The sequence below is a fragment of the Carlito syrichta genome, unplaced genomic scaffold (assembly GCF_000164805.1).
Source record: "Carlito syrichta isolate Samal-C Ts95f unplaced genomic scaffold, Tarsius_syrichta-2.0.1 Scaffold309408, whole genome shotgun sequence".
NCBI classification, from domain to species: domain Eukaryota; kingdom Metazoa; phylum Chordata; class Mammalia; order Primates; family Tarsiidae; genus Carlito; species Carlito syrichta.
The window spans coordinates 1,139,562-1,162,484 of NW_007253504.1; the positions used below are offsets into that span (position 1 = coordinate 1,139,562).

General features: G+C 47.1%; 1 protein-coding gene across 1 annotated transcript in view; it reads left to right on the forward strand.

The window, feature by feature from the left end:
* LOC103269648 (neuron navigator 2) overlaps positions 1-22,923 on the forward strand; it is a 411,491-nt gene that overhangs the window by 333,627 nt on the left and 54,941 nt on the right. The window contains exons 12-14 of the mRNA XM_008067217.1: positions 10,237-10,375; positions 18,426-18,717; positions 19,383-20,085. Coding sequence (XP_008065408.1) covers positions 10,237-10,375; positions 18,426-18,717; positions 19,383-20,085 — 1,134 coding nt within the window. The remainder of the gene's footprint in view (positions 1-10,236; positions 10,376-18,425; positions 18,718-19,382; positions 20,086-22,923) is intronic.

Below are 22,923 nucleotides of genomic sequence, written 5' to 3' on the forward strand. Positions count from 1 at the left end.
CGAACCCGCAGGCTCAGGCAATCCACTCACCTCAGCCTCCCAAAGCGCAGGATTACAGGCTGAGTCACTGAGCCTGGCTCAAAATGTTTTAATGTCCTTATTTTTTTTGTGTGTGTGTCGGAGTCTCACTCTGTCCCCCCAGGCTGGAGTGCAATGGCATGCTCATGGCCACCACAGCCTCACCCTACTGAGCTCAGGTGATCCTTCCGCCTCAGCCTTCCAAGTAGCTGGAACTATAGGCACACGCTACCATGCCTGGCTTATTTTTTGATATATTGTAGAGATGAAGTCTCACCAAGTTGCCTAGGCTGGTTTCGAATCCCTGAGCTCAAACAATCCTCTCACTTTGGCCTCCCAAAATACTGGAATTACAGGCTTGAGCCAGTGTGCCTGGCCAAGATGTTTTAAAAGTAACTTGATTGCGTTGAAGTGTCCTGGGCTTTTTGGAAAGGAGGTAGCAGTTCTGAATTCTTAGATGAACAGAATCTATTTAAAAGCATCTTTTTTTTGAGTTGGAGTCTCACTCGGTCGCCCAGACTGGAGTGCAGGGACCGCTCCCGGCCACCGCAGCCTCGACCTGCTGGACTCCAGCGATCCTTCCGCCTCAGCCTTCCGAGTAGCCGGAATTACAGGCATGCGCTACCACGCCCAGCTGATTTTTTGATTTATTGTAGAGATGAGGTCTCGCTGCCCAGGCGGGTCTCGAGCCGCGGGCTCAGGCAATCCACTCACCTCAGCCTCCCAAAGGCGCGGGATTACAGGCTGAGCCACCGAGCCCGGCTTAAAAGCATCTTTGCCTCATCTTTACATTGAGTTAATACTATTAAGAAGTGCTTGGGTTTCAGAATCAAACAAATCGGGATTCAAATCCGGTTCTGTTTTTTAACTCTGGCACTTTGAGCAGGTCACATAACTTTTGACCTTGTGTATTCGTCCGCTGTTATTTTCTTTAGCTGTAATATAATGAATTCTGTTGATGTTTAGGGGAAACGTATCTTCTGCTAAACAGAAAACCAGGATGAGTGTGTTGAGATCCTTGGCAAGAGCCAGCCGGCTGTGGCCCAAGTGTAAGCAGTTCTTTCTGGAGGAGCCACGGAGGAGAAAGGTCTTTGTGAGCTGAGGTCAGCAGACACGCTGGTGCCTATTGTAACAATGAGGGTCTGAGGCATAAGAGGCCAATGCTCTGGGTTTCCAACCCGACCAAGCCCCTGAAGCCAAAGGGAAAAATTTCATGCTTTCTCAGAGGACCACCTACTTGTCAAGGAATGAGTTACCAAAATGGGACAAAGGTGCTATGGGGTGAAACTCAAGACCCAGGCATTCTGATTGCTGCTAAATCCCTTTGGAGCCCTCTTCATGGGATTTGTGTTTCCCTCTCTCTGCTCCAAAGCATTGGCTTTGCACCTGGCACAGTCTGTAGAAGCTGCTTCCCCCGGGACACTATCCATTTATGGCAGTAAGAAGCAAGTTCGTGCCTCAAACTTTGCTGTCACTTTCGCAGTGCTGGCCTGCATTCAGGTTCCCGGCATCCAGGTTCCTGGCATCCTCTGGACTGCAGCAGACATGCATGGGTTAGCACCCATATGCCTGGAGACCTGTGCACACGCTCCCTGTTTGGGTCCCGACAAAAAGCTTATGAGAACCAAGTATTCTTAGCACTGTACCACACGGGTGAAACTGGGGTATCCTGGAGGTGAAGGGACTCCGAGAAGGTATATAGCAGAGCCAGGATTCAAACAAAGATCTCTTCTGCAAAGCCTATGCTCCCTTCACACAGAGCCTCCTGGGTTAGGGGGACTAGGTAAGACTGATTTTGCTGGGGTTCATGTCTACACTCTCCCCTTGCATTAATTCATGCTCAGGGTCTGGGTCTGGGTCATTTTGTGCCAGAGCTGCAGACCCGGTAGGCTGGTCCTGGAGGGCAACCCGAGAGAGGTGGCTTTCTTGTGGTTTTAACTCAAGTAACTGTACCCTCTTTGGTGTGGAAAACTTTGAAGCCCCTCTAATATACATGGTAGATGTTCACTAAAATGTATAAAATAAGTAAACAAGCAGGGTGGTGAAACACTTTTGGATCTGTGTTTAACTCCCAGCTTCAACGTTTCCCAGTTGTGTGACCCTTGCGACTATTTTCTCCAAGCCTCAATTGCCTCATCTCTAAAATGGGTATAATATTAGTATTTATCTCATGGCACCTGGGAGAAAATATGTTAAGTAATAGCAGGGCCTGACACAGAGTAATCCATCAATAAGTGTCGGTAATTATTTTTATCATAGATTTATGAGGTTGTACTGAAAGAATACATGAAGTGCAGTTGGCACAACTTTCAAATTCATTTAAAGTTGGCTGTGTTATCATAAGGTAGGATTTTGCAGGAGTCCTGTTGCATTCCTTGGAGGCGAATTTTCTTTTTTTTTTCTTTTTTTTTGGAGTTGGAGTCTCACTCTGTCGCCCAGACTGGAGTGCAGTGGCACATTCCCGGCCACTGCAGCCTCGCCCTGCTGGGCTCTGGCGATCCTTTCGCCTCAGCCTTCCAAGTAGCTGGAACTACAGGCGCACATTACCATGCCCAGCTAATTTTTGATTTATTTTAGAGATGAAGTCTCGCCAAGTTGCCCGGGCGAGTCTCGAACCCGCGGGCTCAGGCAATCCACTCCCCTTGGCTTCCCAAAGTGCTGGGATACAGGCTGAGCCACCAAGCCCAGCCAAAGGTGACTTTTCTTAATAGGCCCCAGCAATGGTTGGAGGAGAGGATGCTCCTGGGAACCTCCAGGGGAGGAAATGGTTAACCTACCTGTTTGGTGGGAAATGGAGGTAGCCAAGCCCTTTCCCTTCCCCAGGGGTTACTGCTAAGCCTTTGGTTGGGTTTGCTCACTCATCCACACCAAAGGATCTCATTCCGCTCAGGCCCTGGGGTTTCACAGGAACAATTGCCTTGAACAATAGCCAGAAAACAAGTTCCACCAGTCTGGGCTTTTCGCAACTGAGTGCAGCTGTCTGGCAGACATAGGGGGCACAGGGCTCTGCCTGGATTCTGGAGCAGAACTGGAAAATTGAGCAGGTAAGGCCCGAGGCAGCTGGTGGTGACTATGACCGTGTGAGTTTCAGTTTCATCACCTGGAAAGAGACAGACAGGGGGTGGTGGCAGAGTTGGTGGCCGCAGTGCAGGCTGTTTCTGAGGACAGGCAGGGCCTCCTGGGAGCAGACCCAGTCTCTGGAGTTTAGGGAGGATTCGGATCCTGGTTTTGTGGAGACCGCTTTGCAGAATCCTAGTTATAGTAACTTCATCTCCATGAACTGGCAGTGGTTTTATTAGTGAGCAGAGAAGAACTAATATATATCTGCAATCTGATTTTTTTGTTACAACATCATTTAGCACAATGAATAAACAGCTTTCTCTCACAGGGGGTTCATTTGAAAAGTCTAATGATCTTTCCTCCAAATCCTTCAATAATTCCTCAAGTCTTTTTTCTGAAGGCCAGGGCATGTAAATCCTAGTGGAAAAATCTGTTTAATCATCCCTGCAACCTTGGGATTCTATTTTGTTTTTTGGCTTCCTGAGACATGACGTTGTAAATATAATAGCATGTTAATTCAGGATCATTACAGTTTCCTGCTATTTTTAGACACCTTCATGGAAGAGCTCAATATTAAAAATGTATCTATATTAGGTATAGTTTCTCTGGGGTCCTGGTGAAGTCAGGTTTACCTTTCCAGTTCTGTGGAATGCTCACTCCACACAGCAGTGGGGTAAAAACAGGAAGCGTGCAAAGCTGAAATAATTTATGATTCTTTCACCTGCATTTTTCATAGCAGATAGCTTGTCTTTAGGCTGTTGGAATTGTGCTTTAAGCTCTCTGAGTGGCATTCGGATTCCTGACACAGTGATGTCAGCATCCCTTGTAAGATTCTGAAACAGGATCTCCTGGTTTTATGGGCCCTTCTACTTTGAAATGGATTTTCCGGTCACTTTTGTAGAGCTCTTTACATCTGCATTTCTCTAAGAGGTAGCAAACAGCTGAGGCTTTGAGAGCCTCAGTTCTGATTAACATGCTACATGTTGGCCTAGATGGGGTCTATTCTTGCTACACTTGTTTGCTGACTGCAGGTAGAGGTTCTGCTGTGATTAGGCTGGTTGGCAGACAGATTTCAAAGCTGGTGATCTGTGGTTTCTAAATCTATATGCCATGATTATTATGCCATTATATGTACTAGCTTTCTGATGAACCAGAAGGCTGCATGGAGTCATTATAACCTGGTATGAATCCCCTCTGCTGATGAGCCGTGGGTCCTATGCCTCCATTTCATCCAGGGGGAGATGGGAGTAGAGTAATTGATATGATGTGCCTAGTTCAGTGCCTGGTATGCTTGGTAACACTGTCAGTGGTGGCTATCAGTATAAGATTGCGTCCTCTTTCTTAGTAGATAAATAGTATGGTCTGATGCAGATTCTCTCTGGGCTCGTAATGCCTCTGCCTCTATACCAGGGTTTGCAAACTCAAATCGCAGGGCCACACAGGTGGCACGTGTGAATTTAAAGGCTCATACGGGATGTGTCAGATGGGAGAGCACACCTCTGTCAAACAAGGGCAGTCACTACTCAAGGCTAACCAGTTGTCTCGGATGTATTGGCATCTATTTCAAATACTCTCTGTGGGCTTTTAAAAATAATAATCTAAGGGGTGGAATCAGCAACGAAGAAGCTCAGAGATTAAGGATGGTGTTACCTGTCAGGCAACCTTTGCTGAATGGGGGGAGAGGCTTCTGTGGGGACCTTCGGTATGCCCATGCCTTTGTACCAACTTTTCTCTGAATGTAAACTCACAGGATGTCACTTAGAAAGGAACCTTCAGGATGACTAAGCCCAGCTCCTCTGTTATACAAAAGAAGAGACTGGGATCTTCAGTCATGGTGCTTTGTCTGAACTTTCTGTGTCTGTGCCTTGAAGGAGAAAACAACATAACCCAGAGTGCGGGTGGGCCTGAGCTTTGGAGCATTCACTGCCAAATGAGTTCTTTGCCTGCAGACTTGGCTGGTGGCTTTAGAAGACCTTGGAGACTATAGAGATGATATCTGGAACCAGTACTGCTCCCACCTGGTGCCCTGTGTTCATCTCCCTGTTTGATGTTTTCCTTTGTGTCTGATCTGTGCTCTTGTCCATCACGGCCACTGGATGCCACAAGGTCAAGGATGGGGACAACTCTGAGTCATCACTGTATCCCTCATGCCTTGCACAGTGCCAGGACATAGAGGGCACTGGCTCACTGGCTGAGATGAATGAATGAATTCAAGGCTCGTGGTTCAGGGTCCAAAATTAATGAGTTGATGAGGTTTGAAGAAAAATAGTCAACATTTGAAGGAATTCCTTCCACCACACATTGGATAAAAATAGGTGGAAGTCATTTTTAAATCTGGCCACTCTAACTCCAGTGATGCCATTATCTGACTTGGCCAAAGTAGGACATTTCATTGAGTAGAGAAGAAGGAACATGCGGTGATCTGGCTAGGAAATGATGCCCTTTGTGTTGCTTGTTCTGTCAAATCAATGGAAGCATCTTCAAGCCATTTCTCTAGATTCTCCAGCCAAAGAATTTGTCAGTCATATCTTTGATGCACTGTCTTGAAATTAAAAAAAAAAAAAAAAAGGAATGGGAAAGCCAGCCAAGCTCTGTGTCCCATGTTCCTTTTTGTTCTCAGGAGGAGGCCCTGGGGTGCTGCTGCCTGTTTCCCAAGGCTGGCAGACACAATGCTGTCTCAACTAACATTTTCAGAGTAATTTGGGAGCTGTGACAGTCTTATAATGCAGAAGAGTGAAGGTGAACGGGCGTGGCAGACACTGGTGAGAGGAGATACTATCCTGGGTTTATTTATTCTTCTAGTCACTCATGTAAAAATCATTCATTCATTCAAAAAGTGAAATCTGCTCTAATATTTTTTAAATGTCTTGTTTTTTAAGAGTGCTTTTATGCCCCAAAATAACCTTCTCAAGTTAACTAGACTTTAATATCTAATTTGTTACAGTTTTAAGTTTTATTTATTTTAATTTTTTTTTTTTTTTTTTTTTGAGTTGGAGTCTCACTCTGTCGCCCAGACTGGAGTGCAGTGGCTGCTCCCGGCCACCGCAACCTCGACCTGCTGGGCTCCGGCGATCCTTTCGCCTCAGCCTTCCAAGTAGCCAGAACTACAGGCGTGCGCTGCCACGCCCTGCTGATTTTTTGATTTATTATAGAGATGAGGTCTCGCTGCCCAGGTGGGTCTCGAGCCCGCGGGCTCAGGCAATCCACTCACCTCAGCCTCCCAAAGGTGCGGGATTACAGGCTGAGCCACCGAGCCTGGCTACGGTTTTAAGTTTTAAACCTAGATTTTCTTATACATCTCATTTATAAATCAAATGTTTTGGTATACAAGAATTTTTTAGATCAGAAAATATAGTTTATTTAGAAATTAGAGAAAAAGAGAGAAGAGATTACCTCCCTGTAGTAGAAGAGGGGGTCTAAGCTAGGAAAACATGGTGCTCATAGCTCAAAGAGCCACATGGCCAGATCAGAGTTTAGTAAAACAATGACCATGTTTTGGTATAAATTAAGGTCATTTTCACTTGTTATCAATTAGTGCTTTATTAAATCAGACTTAACAGAGCGACTTTACCTACACAATTAACACTGTTTGCAAACTTGGATAATTAAGTTTCCTTAAATATTTTAGATTACATTCATAAATTTATCATACCTAGTTTCCTTGAGCTCTTCAAATGTTTGACATGGTAGACTTACCAGCTAAACAAGCAAAATCTTTCTAAGCACTTAACAGCTCTTGTAAATCAAGTAAATTAAAGTTACAAATGTCATAAATTATTTTAAACATTTCCATTATTTTTATCATCTTAATCCAGTTTTTAACTATTCATCTTAAGAGTCTCAACTAAAAACATACTCCTTTAAAATCAAAATCACAAGACGGCTTGTGAGATTCTCTTATATGCTATGTATTCTTTTAAATGCTAGAAACACACAGAGATTAACGTAATGGTCACAAAGCTTTAATCTCAAGTCTTCATATTATGATCTGCTTTATCATCTCTCTCCGTCTTTTTAAACCTTTCCCAGATTTTAGAATCACATACTCCCAAGTGAGGGGAGTCGGTTTATTGTCTCAAGGTGGGCTGGGGGGCATCACACGGCTTTTCTCAGTCAGATTCAGGACCAGGACACAGGAGTGGTCAGGTCATCTTCCAGAGTCATTACTCTAGAGTCAGAACCGAAAACACTGTCGTTCTTTCTGCCATGTCATCGGGGTCCCTGAGCCTCTTGGCTGGAATTTCATTTAGCCACATAATAAACACAGTCTCTCTGGGTTTCTTTCAAGTTTTCATCTTAATCAGTTTTTGTAACCACTTTCAACATGTATTGCCCGATTTGGATCAGTGGACTTTCATACCTCATCGAGGTTGTACCTAATTTCCTCTGCCCCTTGATTAGAGCCAACTAATGTCCTCACTGCCTGAGTGAATTCGGCAGGCTTTCTACATTTTTCTTGTCTGACTCTCAGCCACATGTCTGGAGTCATTTTACAAACAAATTGCAGCTTCCCATTAGTTAACACAAGCTTGCCCGGTGACAAGACCTAAGCGAACTAGTTCTGAGTGAAAGAGGGAATTTACTTCCTCACACGGTTGGGCCTCCCGGAGCTGCTTCTGGCTTCAGGTATGGCTGCATATGGGGGGCTCGAGTAATGTCAGGGGCACTCTCCTATCCTGCTCAGCTGAGCTTTTCTTTCTAGTTCCTTCTCAGGCAGGTGACAGTGTAGTAGCCATTCTTGGGGCTGGGCTGAACGACATTAGTCAGGGTCCTTACTCTTTCAGTCTCAATTTCTTCATTTGTAAATGGGCAGGTTGACACCTACCTTGCAGGCATGATGTGAAGACTTGAGGAAACTATAACAGTATATTTAAAGTACCCGGCACGATGCCTGACTCATGGTAAGCTCTCAGGTGTTAATTGCTGGGCAGGCAGATAGGAAGACCCCTTATAGAGAATGATGAGAAGACTCTGTGGCAGGGACCACAGAAGCAAATACAGATTTGTGACACTGTGGAGGAATTCAGAGTAGGGAATGAATTGGATGGGCAGGAGGATGTGGACAAGGCCTCACCGGAAGAATTTGGAACAGGGTGGTAGGATGGGAAAAAGTCAAATTACGTAAGTGGAGGCTCAGAGCTGCAGGCCCCTCTGGTTTTTGTGAGCTCACCCACAGCACATCTTTCTTTGAGCTCTCACCCTTCTGCCTTACCCTCCCTCCCTGGACCACCCTCCTGCATTCTCCTGCATTTCTGTGGGATCCTTCAGGTTTGGAAGCCAAATTGGAGTGTTGAAGGGAAAGGTGATAAAAACTGGTTTTCAGTCAGCCTTTGTCTTTCTGCCTGAGCTCTGCTGATCAGGTGTCTTACAAGCTGGTGGAATGAACCGGGGCTTCTTTGAGGTAAATGTTTGTATGTGGTGGGGTGGGCTTTTGAGATCTCAGTGCTCTGTATTTCCCAGGCTTCATGCTGCCGCTTTGTGGGGCTTTCAGCAAGACACGCTGGACGGCTGAGTAGTAGAATAGCGTGGTTAAGTCAATGCTTAGGTGTCAGACTTCCCACTCCTGGCTGTGTGACCTTGAACCAGGATCCCTCACATCCCAAGCCTGGCTTCTTCCTGGGGAAGTGGGGCATGTCATGTCTGGTATGTGCTGAGGACTGACATGATGGAAAGCCATCTGGTGTCACAGTAGAGAGGGTGTCTCTGGAGTCAGGGTGGCCAGATCCAAATCTACTCCATGTGTCACCTTTCTAAGCCTCAGTTTCTCCACCTGCACAGCCGTCAAACAGCAATACTTATCCTGTTCTACAAGGTCAGCTAGAGAGGTATCACACTGATGTTAGAAGCTTGCTTTGTCGCTACTCCTTGCTACCGCGAGTTTCAATGAGCAAATATTTCCTGAGTATCTGCCACCCGTCAGCCAAACACATGAGCAGATGAAGCAGGGTGGTGTGACAGAGTATGGTGGGTTTGATGGGTATTGGGGTGGCCTTTCTGAGGAGGTAACCCTTCAGCTGAGACCTGAAAGATGAGAAAGAGGCAGGGACAAGTGTCCAGGAAGAGGGACAATCAACGCAAAACCTTGGAGAGGAGGACAGTCTTGACTTAGAAGGAACAGACATCCATGTGGTCAGAGCCAATCACAATGGAGAAAGGTGGTCAGAGACAGGATGAGAAAGTAAGGTCATCTCAGAGAGTTGTGTGGGCCAGCGGGGAGAGTTTGAACTTGAAGCATCTGAGAAGCAACTCAAGGGTATTAAGCAGCAGGGTGACAGGATAGTCTGTCTGCTGCGAGGCGGATGGATCATTAGGGATTGCACGCAGACCACAGAGATGGCCTTTTAGCAATAACCCAGGCAGTCGACAGCACTGTGAACTGCAGGTAGCAGTGGGGGTGGAGGGGACAGAGGGGCTGAGCATGTTTGGATATATTTTGCAAGCAGAGGTGATAGGACCGGGTGCTGGATTAAATGTGGCTGCTGTGTCGGTAGGTGGGGGAGATGGATGGTACAGAGGAGAAATCATGGAGAATCACTGCAAAGAGCTTTGACTTGATCAGCCTGGGGCTGGGGGACGAAGAACTCTATTTCAGAAGCACTCTGGGATATTATTAGAGTCAGAGCTACTGATCGAGTTGATAGGTTCTTCCGGCTGTCACCATTTTCCTTCCCTTGGCATTTTATCCCAGGAGTGGGTTCCAGAGAAGCCAAACTACAGCTCTTCTGCCCACTCTGACCCCTACGCAAGGGGCCAGTATGGAATTTTTCCCTGCACGCTTTTAGCTCCACTCCCCGAACTCACTGTGCCCCTGCCCTTCCCCAAGGCCTGGGAAAGAGCAGTTGGCTTTTATAAAGTCCCTGAGGTGAAGTGAGGAGGTTGTGGGATGTAGGTAGTGTCTATAGCCACCTCTGCTTGTAGAAGCACCCACAGTTTGGGGACAGGGCCTGCTAGCCACTTCCTACCCGTCCGCCAATCCCAACTGCAAGGCGAATGGTATCCTAGGGGATAAGTCACATCTGAGGCAAATGAGCTTTGTCCAGGACTTAATGACACCGGCCAGGTCCTCTCGGGGACGGTGCCCATCTGTCTGTGTCATTAGCCTGGGCTAGAACAGCATGAGGTTTGGGTGCTCAGGATGGGATGTGTTTGTCTTGGCAGCTGGGATGACAGCAGCTCCGTCAGCAGCGGCATCAGCGACACCATAGACAACCTCAGCACCGATGACATCAATACCAGCTCCTCCATCAGCTCCTATGCTAATACACCTGCCTCCTCTCGAAAACACTTGGATGTGCAGGTAAGGGACACACACCCTCCCGGGCTTCTTCAGTGGCCCCTGCCAGCAGGGAACCTCCGGCTTGTGGGGTGACCAGAATGCCCAGGTTGATAAGAGGAGGCCCAGCCTCCTGCTGCCTTTGCTGTCACCTCTCGACCTCGACCTCTACCAGCAGGGAGGCGTCAGGCGTGGACAGTGGAAACAGGATGAAGCCTCGCCATCCTCACTGTGTGGCCCTAGTGGAGTAATGTTTCCTCCCTGAACCTCCATCTCATAATCTGTTCACAAAAAACAAACAGAAAAGGACGTTAGACTTTAGCAGTTCTCGGTGTGGAGTGGAGGTCCCCTCTTTGCCACAGTGAGCCACTGCTGTCTGGGGGTGCATGTCTGATCCTTCAGGGGGATGGGGTGGGAATAAGGATGTGAACCCTGGACCGGATGGCCAGTATGTTCTGCCATGAGGTTCGGAACTGCCAACTGTTGGTCTAGGGGTCACATCTCCCTGCCAATGTGTTTAGTTTGGCCCATAGCGTTACTATCTTTTTTTTTTTTTTTTTTGAGTTGGAGTCTCACTCTGTTGCCCAAACTGGAGTGCAGTGGCACACTCCCGGCCACTGCAGCCTTGACCTGCTAGGCTCCGGCGATCCTTCCACCTCAGCCTTCCAAGTAGCTGGAACTACCAGCGCGCACTACTATGCCCAGCTAATTTTTGATTTATTGTAGAGATGAGGTCTCGTCAAGTTGCCTGAGTTGGTCTCGAACTTGTGGGCTCAGGCAATCCACTCACCTCAGTCTCCCAAAGTGCTGGGATTGCAGACTGAGCCACTGAGCCTGGCCTACTCTTCTTTTAAAACCAGATTCCATATCAAATTTTAAAAATTGCATATTTCACATGAAAATATCTGCTCTCTCTTGAAAAATCAGGTGATATTGCTGCCATGAGCCTATATTCTCCACATGGTGACAATCAGCAGATGTCCCAGGATCTGCCCCCATTAGACTGGCCACTCCTACTCCAGTGGACCCAGCTACTACCTGCTGGCTGGCTGCATTCTTTAAAATAGCCCCGGGCCTTGAGGTGTTTGAGTTTTCAACCCCTGTGTTACACTCTTAGATTTTATGTTTCAAATATGGTGCCGTTACGCATAGGCAGGTTCACTGGCCCACACAGCATTCCTCGGTGATCGCAGGGGGTGGTTCTGATAAGTCCATATTACCCCCTGGGAAGGTGAAGTGCCGTCCTCACAGCCTGTCCCCAATTTGAGACTAATCAGCATAAGGACTGGTCAGCCGTGGCGGTGCTGGCGTAGTGGGCTGGAGCCTTTTTCATGATTGGTCCCTCCCACTAGTGGGGGCCAACCGCTGTCTTGAGCCGACCCATGGGAAACTCTGATGGGGACAAAGCCTCCTGGTGTGACCTTGGGGAGGGCAGAACTAGCACTACCCCTTCTTCCACTTCCTTCCATGTCCTCCTCCTTTCTTAACTGGTTTTTTTTTTTTTTTTAACTTTGCACAGAGAAGAGCTGATTTGGAAATCTCCTTTCACAGGTATCTCTTCTTTGAGCGTAGGGCTAAGGAAAGGATGCATCAGTGTGGGAGTAATTCTGTCCCACAGAAATGAAGCAATGGTGGCCTGATGAAATAGATTAGGTGTTGCCCACGGGAGTGCCAGTTACTTCTTGCATTCTCATTTTAGCCAGATTTTCCAATTATTATTTCGGAGTAAGGGTATGTTGTGGTGGTTGTTTTTTTAAAAAAAATCTACCCAAATGACTGAAAGGGGGTCATTTTGGTGTGACTGGTAATGTCTATATCTTGATCTGAGTGGTAGGATGTATGTTAATTTTCTAAAATTTATTCAAGCTGCATACTTAAGATTGTACACTTCACTATACAAAAAACAAACACAATCCCAGTCATACTGCCCAAGAGTGACCACTGTCTAATCAGTGGTTAGACACAAGTGAGAAACACTCAGCCAGCCCCTGTCCCTGCCCCTATCTATATGCCAAATGTCACACTATCCACCGGTTTTCCTGTTCCTGTGGACACTAATTTTTTTTCTTGAGTTTCATTCCATATTCAAGATAACCACCACCCAGTTTCCAGACTGTCCTTAGAAAATAAGGTAAGAGCCAAGGCATCGATCACCCAGGCGTGTGTATCCAGGAGCCAGGAAGGTTATTAGATGTACTGCAGAGAGAGGGAAAATCAGAGAAGACTCCCTTATTAACTTGGAAGATAGGAGAAGCTTGTTCCCAAGATGCAGGCTGAGCCAGTAACATGCTGTATTGGAAGAATTTCTTTTTCTTTGTTCCCTTTCTGCAAAGCCAGAGTTGGAATCTCTGTTCCACATTGATACAAAGCAAACATCTGGGATTTGCAAATGATTTCCTATCTGATACAGTTGAATTTGGTTAATGCCAAGGCCCCACCTCTTTGGATCAACTCTGCTTTCATCTTGCTAATGTCACATCAGAAAAGATTCAAGAATTCTACACACATCTTTTGATCAACATCAGAAGTTATTTCAAGGGGGGGCAAAGGGTTTATTATTCATTGGGTGGTTTTGTTTTGTTTTTTTCCTACACAACTACCTGGGTTCAAAATATTAAAATTGAAATGAGAAAAGTAGCAGTAAAATAAATGCAGACTGCACCAATAGTTGCTATGATTTCTAGCGATGGTTTCTTTAAATGGATTTTTAGTGACAGTCCCTTTGTTTCTGTCCAGGGAGCATCTCAAAATATTTGAATCAGCATACTTTGCAGCCTCCCACCCTTCTCCCCCATATCACTCTGAGGAACGCTAAGGACCATTACTCCTCTGTGAGCAGCATCAGGCTACGGGGAGATGTGCGCTGCACCCTTCCTGGGAACTGCGCCTTCTGCACTCTGGTCCATATGTGTCTCTGTCACATGCTGGTTTACCTTGGACCGGGGGGCAGCACCCAGTCTGCTAGGCGAGACATGGGGAGGCAAGAGGAAGTGGCTTAGCATATCCATAAGGAAAGCCAGTTGAGGACAGGTGCTTGGGTCTTCCCATCTGAAAAGCCCCTGAGGAACAGCTGGAAGGAATTGCACCCAAGACAGTGATTGTCTGGGAACCCTAAGGCACAGCCTCGTGCAGCTGATTGGAAGAGGAAGAGGCAGATCATTGGGAACAGAGGTTCCCTTTGTCTGTGAGGGACTTCGTTTTCCTTGGTGATGTCAACAGGCACTGAAGGGTGCCCTCCAGGGAGCACATGTGCCATCCAGCATCGGCCCCTGTGCTCGCTGCTCCTTGGAGTCCAGCAGAGAATCCCCTGCTGAGACCTGAGGGCCTCTTGAGTGACTCCCTCCAGGAGAGCTGCTAATTCCAGCTGGGCAGCCAGACCCTGGTACGGTGTCAGGAAGATGGTGTGGACTTGGAAGTCAGAGTTTTTGAGTTGAGCTCTCACTCTGTGGTATCCTGGGATGAGCAAATTACCTTTTGCAAGGCTTAGCATCCTTATCTGTGACATAGCAGCAATTAGACCTGTCTCCAAGGGTGAGTGTGAAAATGACCCAGAGATTCTTCATCTGAGCACATTTCTCTCAGGGCCTAAGGCGAAACGGTTGCTTGGAAGTCTTGTTCTTTCCTTCTTCCCTCTCTCTCTCCATCTCTCCCTCTTCCATGCATGCCAGTCACTAAAAGTTGACTGTGTTCTTATTTTGTTTGTAGTTTCAAAGCAACCCATATTTGGAATATTTTATTTGGGGGACAGTGTGTTAGTGGCAGAGGGCTTTGACAAACACACATCACTCTCCCACACATTCAACATTTTCCCTGGGTTCTGTGGAAGGCAACATCCCAGGTGCTGAAGGCAAAGCTGTACATGTCAGGATTTCCTCTCATTTTCTTTTTTTTTTTTTTGAGTTGGAGTCTCACTCTGTCACCCAGACTGGAGTGCAGTGGCCGCTCCCGGCCACCGCAGCCTCGACCTGCTGGGCTCCAGCGATCCTTCCGCCTCAGCCTTCCATCCTCTCATTTTCAATGCCTGTGAAATGTTCAACAACACACACAAGCGGAAACAGACAGTTCCATGTCAGTTTATGTTCTGCTACTCTGGGAAATACAATTTTGAATTATGTGGCAAGGATTCCTGTCCTGCATGGCCTCGGGTGTCCTTAGAGCTCTCTGGCTGTCCTCTGAATGTTGTCATGGATGTAGGGATGGGGTTGGAGGGACGAGTTGGGGTTCCCTTTCCCACCACCTGCTGGGAGCTGCTGCTTCTGACTTTGGGAAAGTCACTCTTCTTAGTCAAACCTACTTTTTCCTGGGGTGTAAAATACTGATAATAACACACCTGAGGGGGTAAGATGAGCTGGAAGTGTTCAAGGGACACAGTGCCTGGGGGAGTGACTGGCAGCTGACGATGCTGAAGCCAGGTATTCTTTCTGTGATGACTGGGGCTCAGACTTCAGCCACCTCAGAATCTAGCTCTGAAGGAGATGTGAAGAGGGAGGATCCCTGCCTCCTGGTGGCTTGTGGCCCAGGAGCAGGAAAGACAATTACCTCTTCCTCCAATGGAACAAACAAAAATGGAGCAGATGCTGAAGATGATGACAGAGGGGTGGGGACTTCCAGAGATGGGAAGAGTTGGTGGCGGAAAGAGCCACTATTTGTTGCGTCCCCCACACTGCATCCATAGAGTCTACCATCAGCTCTCTCAGATACCTATTTATGATCATTCCTGTTTCACACACAAGGCAGTAATCTCAGAGAAGTGGAGCAGTGTCCTCCGGGGTCACACAGGGCAAACGAGTGGCAGCCCCCAGCACTTGAACCCAGAACCCACACTCTTCCTCCACGTCACCCCAAGCTTCTGTTCTTCCGGTCTCACCTTGGTTCCACCCTGAGAAGATTGGTCTCCCCTCTGGCGTCCCTTATGTGTGGCCTATTTCTCCACCTTTCCCTTGAACGGTGAATGACTAAGTAGACTTCCAAGGAAGGGTAATATGAAACTCCTTCAGAAAAAAGGTGGTGCCATTGAGATGGGAACAATGGGCAAAGGCATGGAGAGGAAGGCAGGATAGACCCCGAACAGATCCCCACATGGGGTAGATCCCCATGAGGAAGTCATGCCGGCTGGCCCCCGCTACTGAGAGCTTTGGGAACAGAGTCTAGGACGTACTTATTTCTTAATCCCAAGGGTTTGCCACCACGTGGTCTGGCACAGCTCAGGAAGGATTTGCTACAGAGATACGAACTCAGAACCAATAGAGTGTCCCAGGGCAAATGCCCAGATCTTCAAGTAGAGCTGGGAAGGCAACTGTCCTGGACCAAGTTGGGAGTGGGGTGTGACGGTTGGATGTTGAGGGTGGAGGATGTGATGGTTGGATGTTGGGGGTGGATGGTATGATGGTTGGATGTTGACGGCAGGGATGTGATGGTTGGATGTTGAGGGTGGAGGATGTGCTGGTTGGATGTTGGGGGTGGGAGTGTGATGGATGTTGAGAGCTGGGGGTTGTGATGGTTGGATGTTGAGGGCAGGGGTGTGATGGTTGGATGGTCCCCATTCTAGAAGGGGAGAGTCAAGCCAGCATGTGCACTTTTTCTAGGAAATTGGATTTCTAGGGGTCCTATGCAGACACTGGGCTAGTGCTGCTCTAGGATTGGGGTTCAGGAGCAGCCAGCCAGCCTGCCAGGATGGAAGGTGTTGATATTAGGTGCTACTGGGTGTGTAGAGACACCTCATATCCTTGGACTCATCCTCAAGGAAGGTTAACACGCGGGCTCTGCGATTAGGCTTTCTGGAATCCCAGCGTCTTCACTGTGTGACCTTGGGCAATTTTCTTTTCCACTCTGTGCCTCAATTGTCTTGTGTAAAATTGCAACTATTAGCTGTAACTTCCTCATGGGTTTTTGATAAGGATTGAATTCAATGATGGATTTCAAGCACCTTAGCTTAGTGCCTGGCACATAGTAAGTGCTCAATAAGTTTTAGTTGTAATGCTACTGTTATTGGCACCATTATAATGTGATTATGGAAAATAGATATAAGAGCATTTAAAGAATAAGTAATGCAGTAACATATGTGGCATGTGCTAAATTTTTAGTGCCTCTTAAAAAGCATATTAGAATATGTTAGAATATACTTGAACATAAGCTCCATGAGGTTGATAATTTGCATTTGTTCATTGTGTTATTCCCAGTGTAAATATTTGTTAAATGAATGCTTCCAAAGTCTAGTTCTTTCCTGCCTCCGGGCCTTTGCACATGCAGTTCCCTCTGCCTGGCATGCTCTTCCCTAAACTGATTCCTTACTAACTTTCTTTTCATTCTTTAGGGTACATCTTCCAAAAGCTCATAACTGACTGCTGCCCCCCATCCCCATCATCAAAATCTAAATTAGATCAATGTCTGTATTTCTCTCTCAAACTCCTTGTCCTTTCTTTGTAATAGTCTTCATAATTCACAATTCCACACTTGTTTGTAGGTATTTGTTCAATCTCCACCTCCTTCACTGGATCTTAAACTCCATGAGGGATGGAAACCTGTCTTACCCACAGATTCTCTGACCTTGGGTGGTGCCTGGAAGACAGTGGACACTGAGTTCATTCTGGTTCAACACTGGAGGTGTTTAGAGGAAGGAGACACTGGGCTGAGCGAGTTGGGATAAGGGCATGGGTAACTTTATTGTCTGCAAAATTGCGATAAAGACAATAGTGCTTACCTACTTACCCTCCTTAACCAGGTATTGACTGGTCTCAGCTGAGATAATTTTGTTAAAATGTGCCGTAGCCTGGAGAGCGGGTGTTCCTTTGCTCCTTCCTTAACTCCCCAAGCTTCAAGTAAGCACCTGTTCAGTGCCACATGTGTCATCTCAGAAGGATGAGCTTCTCACAGTCAGAAGTGTGTTTCTGTCCTCGTATCTGGTGCTCATACCTAGCTGGGAAAAAACAAAGAACTCACAGGTAGCTGTCATGGGCAAGTGGAATTCACAAGGGGAGAAGGTTGTGAGAGAGAGGTAATTTGGGCTGCCTGTCTTGTTTTCACTTGTATCCCACTCAGCCCTCGTATTTGTGGAGGAAGGCAAGTGTTCCACCCTTGGAAAGCAGGCATCAGGCCGCAGTCTGACTGGATGTTCATTCTCTCTTCCCACCCTGCTGATCACACCCACTCTTAGCAGTGAAGGATAGCAAACATGGGACTCGGGTTTGGCCACCCCAAAAGTGCTGCCGCTCTCCCTCTCCCACTTACTGAGTGCTTCTCCCCGCCCGTGCCCTCCCCCTCACCGACTGTCTGTACCCCTTGACTGGCCTCAAACCCCAGGAGGCCTCTGAAGCATTCTGGTAAGCTCTATGCCTTTTAGATGCAGGAGATCATTAACGTCACACTCCTGTCCCTCCTGGGTTCCGTGACCAGCAGGTCAGGGCTCTTCCAAAGAAAGCCGGCTAATTATATCCCTCGTCTGAACAAAATCCCGCAAGGGGAGCAAGCCAGTGGCATATAAACGATGCCGGTGGGGGCAGGTACCGCAGCTCTTAGCATCTGAGGGAGGCGATGGGTGAGGACCATCTCTTCCCGGCTCCTGGCTCCCCCTGATTGTATGGAACTAGCAGCCACCCCTGCTCGCTTGCTCCCATGCTCCATGTGTCAGTTCCAAAGATCTAGCTGCCAGCGGAGTGATGGGAAGAGGGCATAATGGAGGGAAGTGACTGGGAGGCTGGCTGCTGGTTAGAGACCCAACCACTGGAGTTATCCAAGTGGCAGAGATTTAGTGTCTGAATTCCCACCACACCCCCGGCTGGTTCCCCTCCTTGGACTCCTTCCCTCTTTTTCCCTGGACCCCTGTTACTCCTCCTCCTTACTCCTTTCTAGGGTTATATTTATATTATTTACGTCCCTTGTACCAAAAAAAAATTATATATATATATGAGAATCAGGCTTTTCAACAAGATAATCAGAGAATGAAATCCCAAATGTTTTTAAAGTAATGATTATTTTACCCTTAACTAGTCCAGTGTTCTGGCATTTTTACCTTTGGAGTGAGGGACTCGCTTGCCTGGGATTTGGAGGGACTAATCCAGAGAGTCTCTGCCCACAGACCGACGCGGAGAAACACTCGCAGGTGGAGAGAAATTCCCTGTGGTCCGGTGAGGATGTCAAGAAATCAGACGGAGGGTCAGACAGTGGCATAAAGATGGAGCCCGGTTCCAGGTGGAGGAGGAATCCTTCCGACGTGTCTGACGAGTCCGACAAAAGCACATCAGGCAAGAAGAATCCCGTCATCTCCCAGACAGGCTCGTGGCGGCGAGGCATGACTGCTCAGGTGGGAATCACCATGCCGAGGACGAAGCCGTCCACCTCAGCAGGTGCACTCAAGACCCCAGGAACTGGTGAGTATAAGACCAGCTCTGTCTTTTCTGTACGGTTGTCCATCTGAAAACCAAAACCAGAGTAGCCCCAGCAAGGACTTGATTTAACTCTGAGGACTTATAATCTGTTCACAATCAGCTTTCATAAAGGGTCACGTCCCTACCTTTTTCTGAGTGGAAATAGGTAGACATGGGAGCCTCGTAAGCTCTGGTTCAACTGAGGCATGTTGAATTGGTTGAACTCTGCGTTAGCACAGCCAGGGCAGACTATTCAACGGTGTGGTTTAAAAGCTGTTGGCATGTTGAGTTGATGTTTTCCATGATATGTATGTAACAAAGGCAGAGGTACCCACCCCCTGGACATGATAGGGACAGCCTCTTAATAGACACAAGGTGAAAGGTTGCTAAAAGGCAGGTCATTTTCACCCCCAGATATATCAGTGACTAGCTGGCTTTGCTTTATCCTGAGTAAATTTGGACTGCTTTGCAGATGAGTAAAATCATTGACATTTTCTAAAAGGCTCACAGTGACAGTAGTCGGCTATATTCTCTTTATAGAAAGCTCCTTCCTCTGCCTTCCCAAGAGAAAAGTGAGCCAGCTCTTCAGAGGAGGGAGTATCTTAAACAGATGAGATGGATGAGCTGGGCTCTTGGTTTGCAGCTAATGTCGCTGATCTCTCTCTCAGGAAAAACAGATGACGCAAAGGTATCTGAGAAAGGAAGGCTTTCTCCCAAAGCCTCCCAGGTGAAGCGCTCCCCATCAGACGCAGGCCGCAGCAGTGGCGACGAATCCAAAAAAACCCTCCCCAGCAGCTCCAGGACACCCACTGCCAACGCCAACAGCTTTGGATTCAAGAAGCAGAGTGGCTCAGCTGCTGGTCTGGCCATGATCACGGCCAGTGGGGCCACCGTCACCAGCAGGTCAGCCACGCTGGGCAAAATCCCAAAGTCATCCGCACTCGTCGGTCGGTCTGCGGGTCGGAAGTCGAGCATGGATGGAGTTCCCAATCAGGACGATGGGTACTTGTCCCTCAGCTCCCGAACGAACCTGCAGTACCGGAGTCTGCCGAGGCCCAGTAAGTCCAACAGCCGGAATGGGGCTGGGAACAGGTCTAGCACCAGCAGCATAGATTCCAACATCAGCAGCAAGTCAGCAGGCCTGCCGGTGCCCAAGCTGAGAGAGCCTTCCAAGACGGCCCTGGGCAGCTCTCTGCCAGGTCTTGTCAACCAGACGGATAAGGAGAAAGGCATCTCGTCAGACAACGAGAGCGTGGCTTCCTGTAACTCGGTGAAAGTGAACCCAGCTGCCCAGCCTGTGTCCAGCCCAGCTCAGGCCACTCTCCAGCCCGGGGCCAAGTATCCAGATGTGGCCTCTCCCACACTCCGCAGGTAAGTATGTACATAAACGGTACTGAGCAAAACTGAAATACAGGGAATGGCATCCTGGACTACTAATTTCCTGTTTCTTAGTGAAAGCAGCCTCTGTTTTTCTCCACTTCAGTCCTCCAGTAAAGCTGTTTGGTCTGATGCTGCCAGCAATTTTGGAGTCAACTGATGATTTTCCTATGTTGGGATGAAAAAGCCTCTGGAATCAGTCATCCTGGGTTCAAATCCTGATTCCATTTCAATTAGCTGCCTCGAAACCTTTCTTAACAATTCTGCCTCACTTTTCTCATCTATAAAACGGAGATGTGATAACTTTTCTCAGGGGTTTTGTAAAGATCCACCTTCATAGTCATGTCTGGTCATAGTAAGCACTCAGTAGAAATTAGTTATCATCCAAGATGAGGCAATGATGCACCCTTAAGCCCAAGTGGCAAGTTCAGGAGAAGCAGATAATTTTTTTCTTGTCCTGGTCACTGAGTGTCTTCATTATGGCAGGCAGTGACCTCAGACAGATCCTTACTCAGGAAGCCTGACATCCCCATGTACTTTTTTTTTTTCTTAAAGCAGGATTTATTGAGAGGACAGAAAAGTTCCCACCGTGGGAGAGGACCCGAGGGGGTTGTCCCCCATGTAATTTTTTGTTGGTTTTTGCTTTTTAGAGACAGGGTCTTGCTCTGTTGCCCAGGCTGGTGTGCAGTGGCACGATCATGGCTCATTGCAGCCTTGACTTTTTGGGCTTAAGCGACCCTGCCACCTCAGCCTCCCTAGTAGCTGAGATTAAAGGTGTGCACCCTCACACCCAACTAATTTTTTTTTTTTTTGAGTTGGAGTCTCACTCTGTCGCCCAGACTAGAGTGCAGTGGCTGCTTCCGGTCACCGCAGCCTCGACCTGCTGGGCTCTGGCGATCCTTCTGCCTCAGCCTTCCAAGTAGCCGGAATTACAGGCATGCACTACCACGCCCGGTTGATTTTTTGATTTATTGTAGAGATGAGGTCTTACTGCCCAGGCGGGTCTCGAACCCGCGGGCTCAGGCAATCCATTCACCTCAGCCTCCCAAAGTTGCGGGATTACAGGCTGAGTCACTGAGCCCGGCTTAATTTTTTTTTTTTAATTTGTTTGTAGAGACAGGGTCTCTAACTCCTGGGTTCAAGTTATTATCCTACCTCGGCCTCCCAAAGTACTGGGATTCTAGGCATGAGCTACCGTGCCTGGCCCCTGCATACTTTTTTTATACTACATGCATAATTCCAGGTTCATCTGAAATTTTAGCTTCCTTTATTACAAATAAACCAAAAAAACTCTTAAAGCAGAACTATTTCTGAAATTCAAAAATCGATTTCCTGTTACCTTAAAACAGACATCATTTTCCCACATTTCCACACGGAGTAGAAGTCCCTGATATGAAAATATTGTTCATTGGCTTTTTTAAAAAACAGTTTCTTTTAAAGGTATACAACTTTGCCTATATTCTTGTTATCTCATGGTAACATCCACTGAACCATCCTCAAACTGCAACTGCATAGCTTACAGCTCATCCTGCCTTCCCAGGAAATTTCTTGTCAGAATGAGTAAGTCCCAAGGGTAGAAAATGAAGCAGCGAGAAAATAAAAATTATATGCACAGGCGCATATTTGGGGATGAACAGGAATGTTTGAAAAGACTTCAGAAGGAGCATTCCACATGAAAGGTGTAATGAGGCCGTTCCCTGTTCTTTGTCTAGACTTGATTATTAGAATTTCAGTAATGATTATTTTTTTTCATGGGGAAGGTCTTCTTAGGCTGCTCTTTGTTGTTCTAACAGATTGCCTTGTAAATGAAAGTGTTCTCTGTTTCTTGCCTCAAGTGTTATGTGTAATATTCACTCTTTGGTATTGTAGATTTCCTTTAGCAACTGCAAAAGCACATTACTAGACTCTTAGGCCAGGGTAGCAGAAAACCTGAAATGCACGGAGGTCCTTGGGCTCCCTAGGCTCCACGTGGTTCACCACTCAGCCAATTCCTGGTAGATTACGTTTTGCCGAAATCATTCAAGTGTTCTCAATTATCTCTGTGTGCATGAGTATGGAGAAGAGAAGTTTTAGGTAAAATGTAGGTTGCACTTTTCAAATGATTTGAAGACTAACAGCCAAAAAATTGGACTTTTCCTGTGTAGTTACACATAGCAGAATGAGAAGCAATGTGTACATGTCAGGAAAAGATGGATGAGATTTCGTTCTTCTCACCATTGGAAGTACTTGGCCATGAAGCGAGTTACCTTTGGAGGTAATGAGGTTCCTGTCACTGGATGTATGTAAGCATTCTAAAGCCAAGATTCCACATTAGGATATTTCATTCCCCAGTTGTCACCAGGCAAAAAGATTTTCTCCTCTGTCACCAGACACCATAGTAAGGATTGATTGGTTGGTTCGTTGTCTGTCTTTATAATAACTGAGATTCGTAGGGCTGTTTGGAGGGAACAGAGATCAAACTCACACCACTCTGAGAGAAAGGCCATCTTCCTGTCAGAATATGTAGAAGTTATGCCTCTTTGCAGAGATACTTTTTCTACATGGGTTTTAGTAGGTGGAATAAAGCCTGTGCATTTCTGGAATGTGGACCTTTACTCCGATGTTAAGACATTTCCACCAATCTACCAGACAGCTCTCTGCCAGTGGAAGAGGGGGTATTTGTGGCATCCTTTCTAGTCTGACGGCACAGTTTTGGGCAGGGGAGATGACATGGAATGACTTTTCTGTGTTTCCATCATGGGAACACAGTTCATGCCCAGTGTTTCTGGTTTGATGTCTTGTGAACCTGGCAAGATTTCTATGTATGTCATTGGATAACTCCAGTTCTCTGGC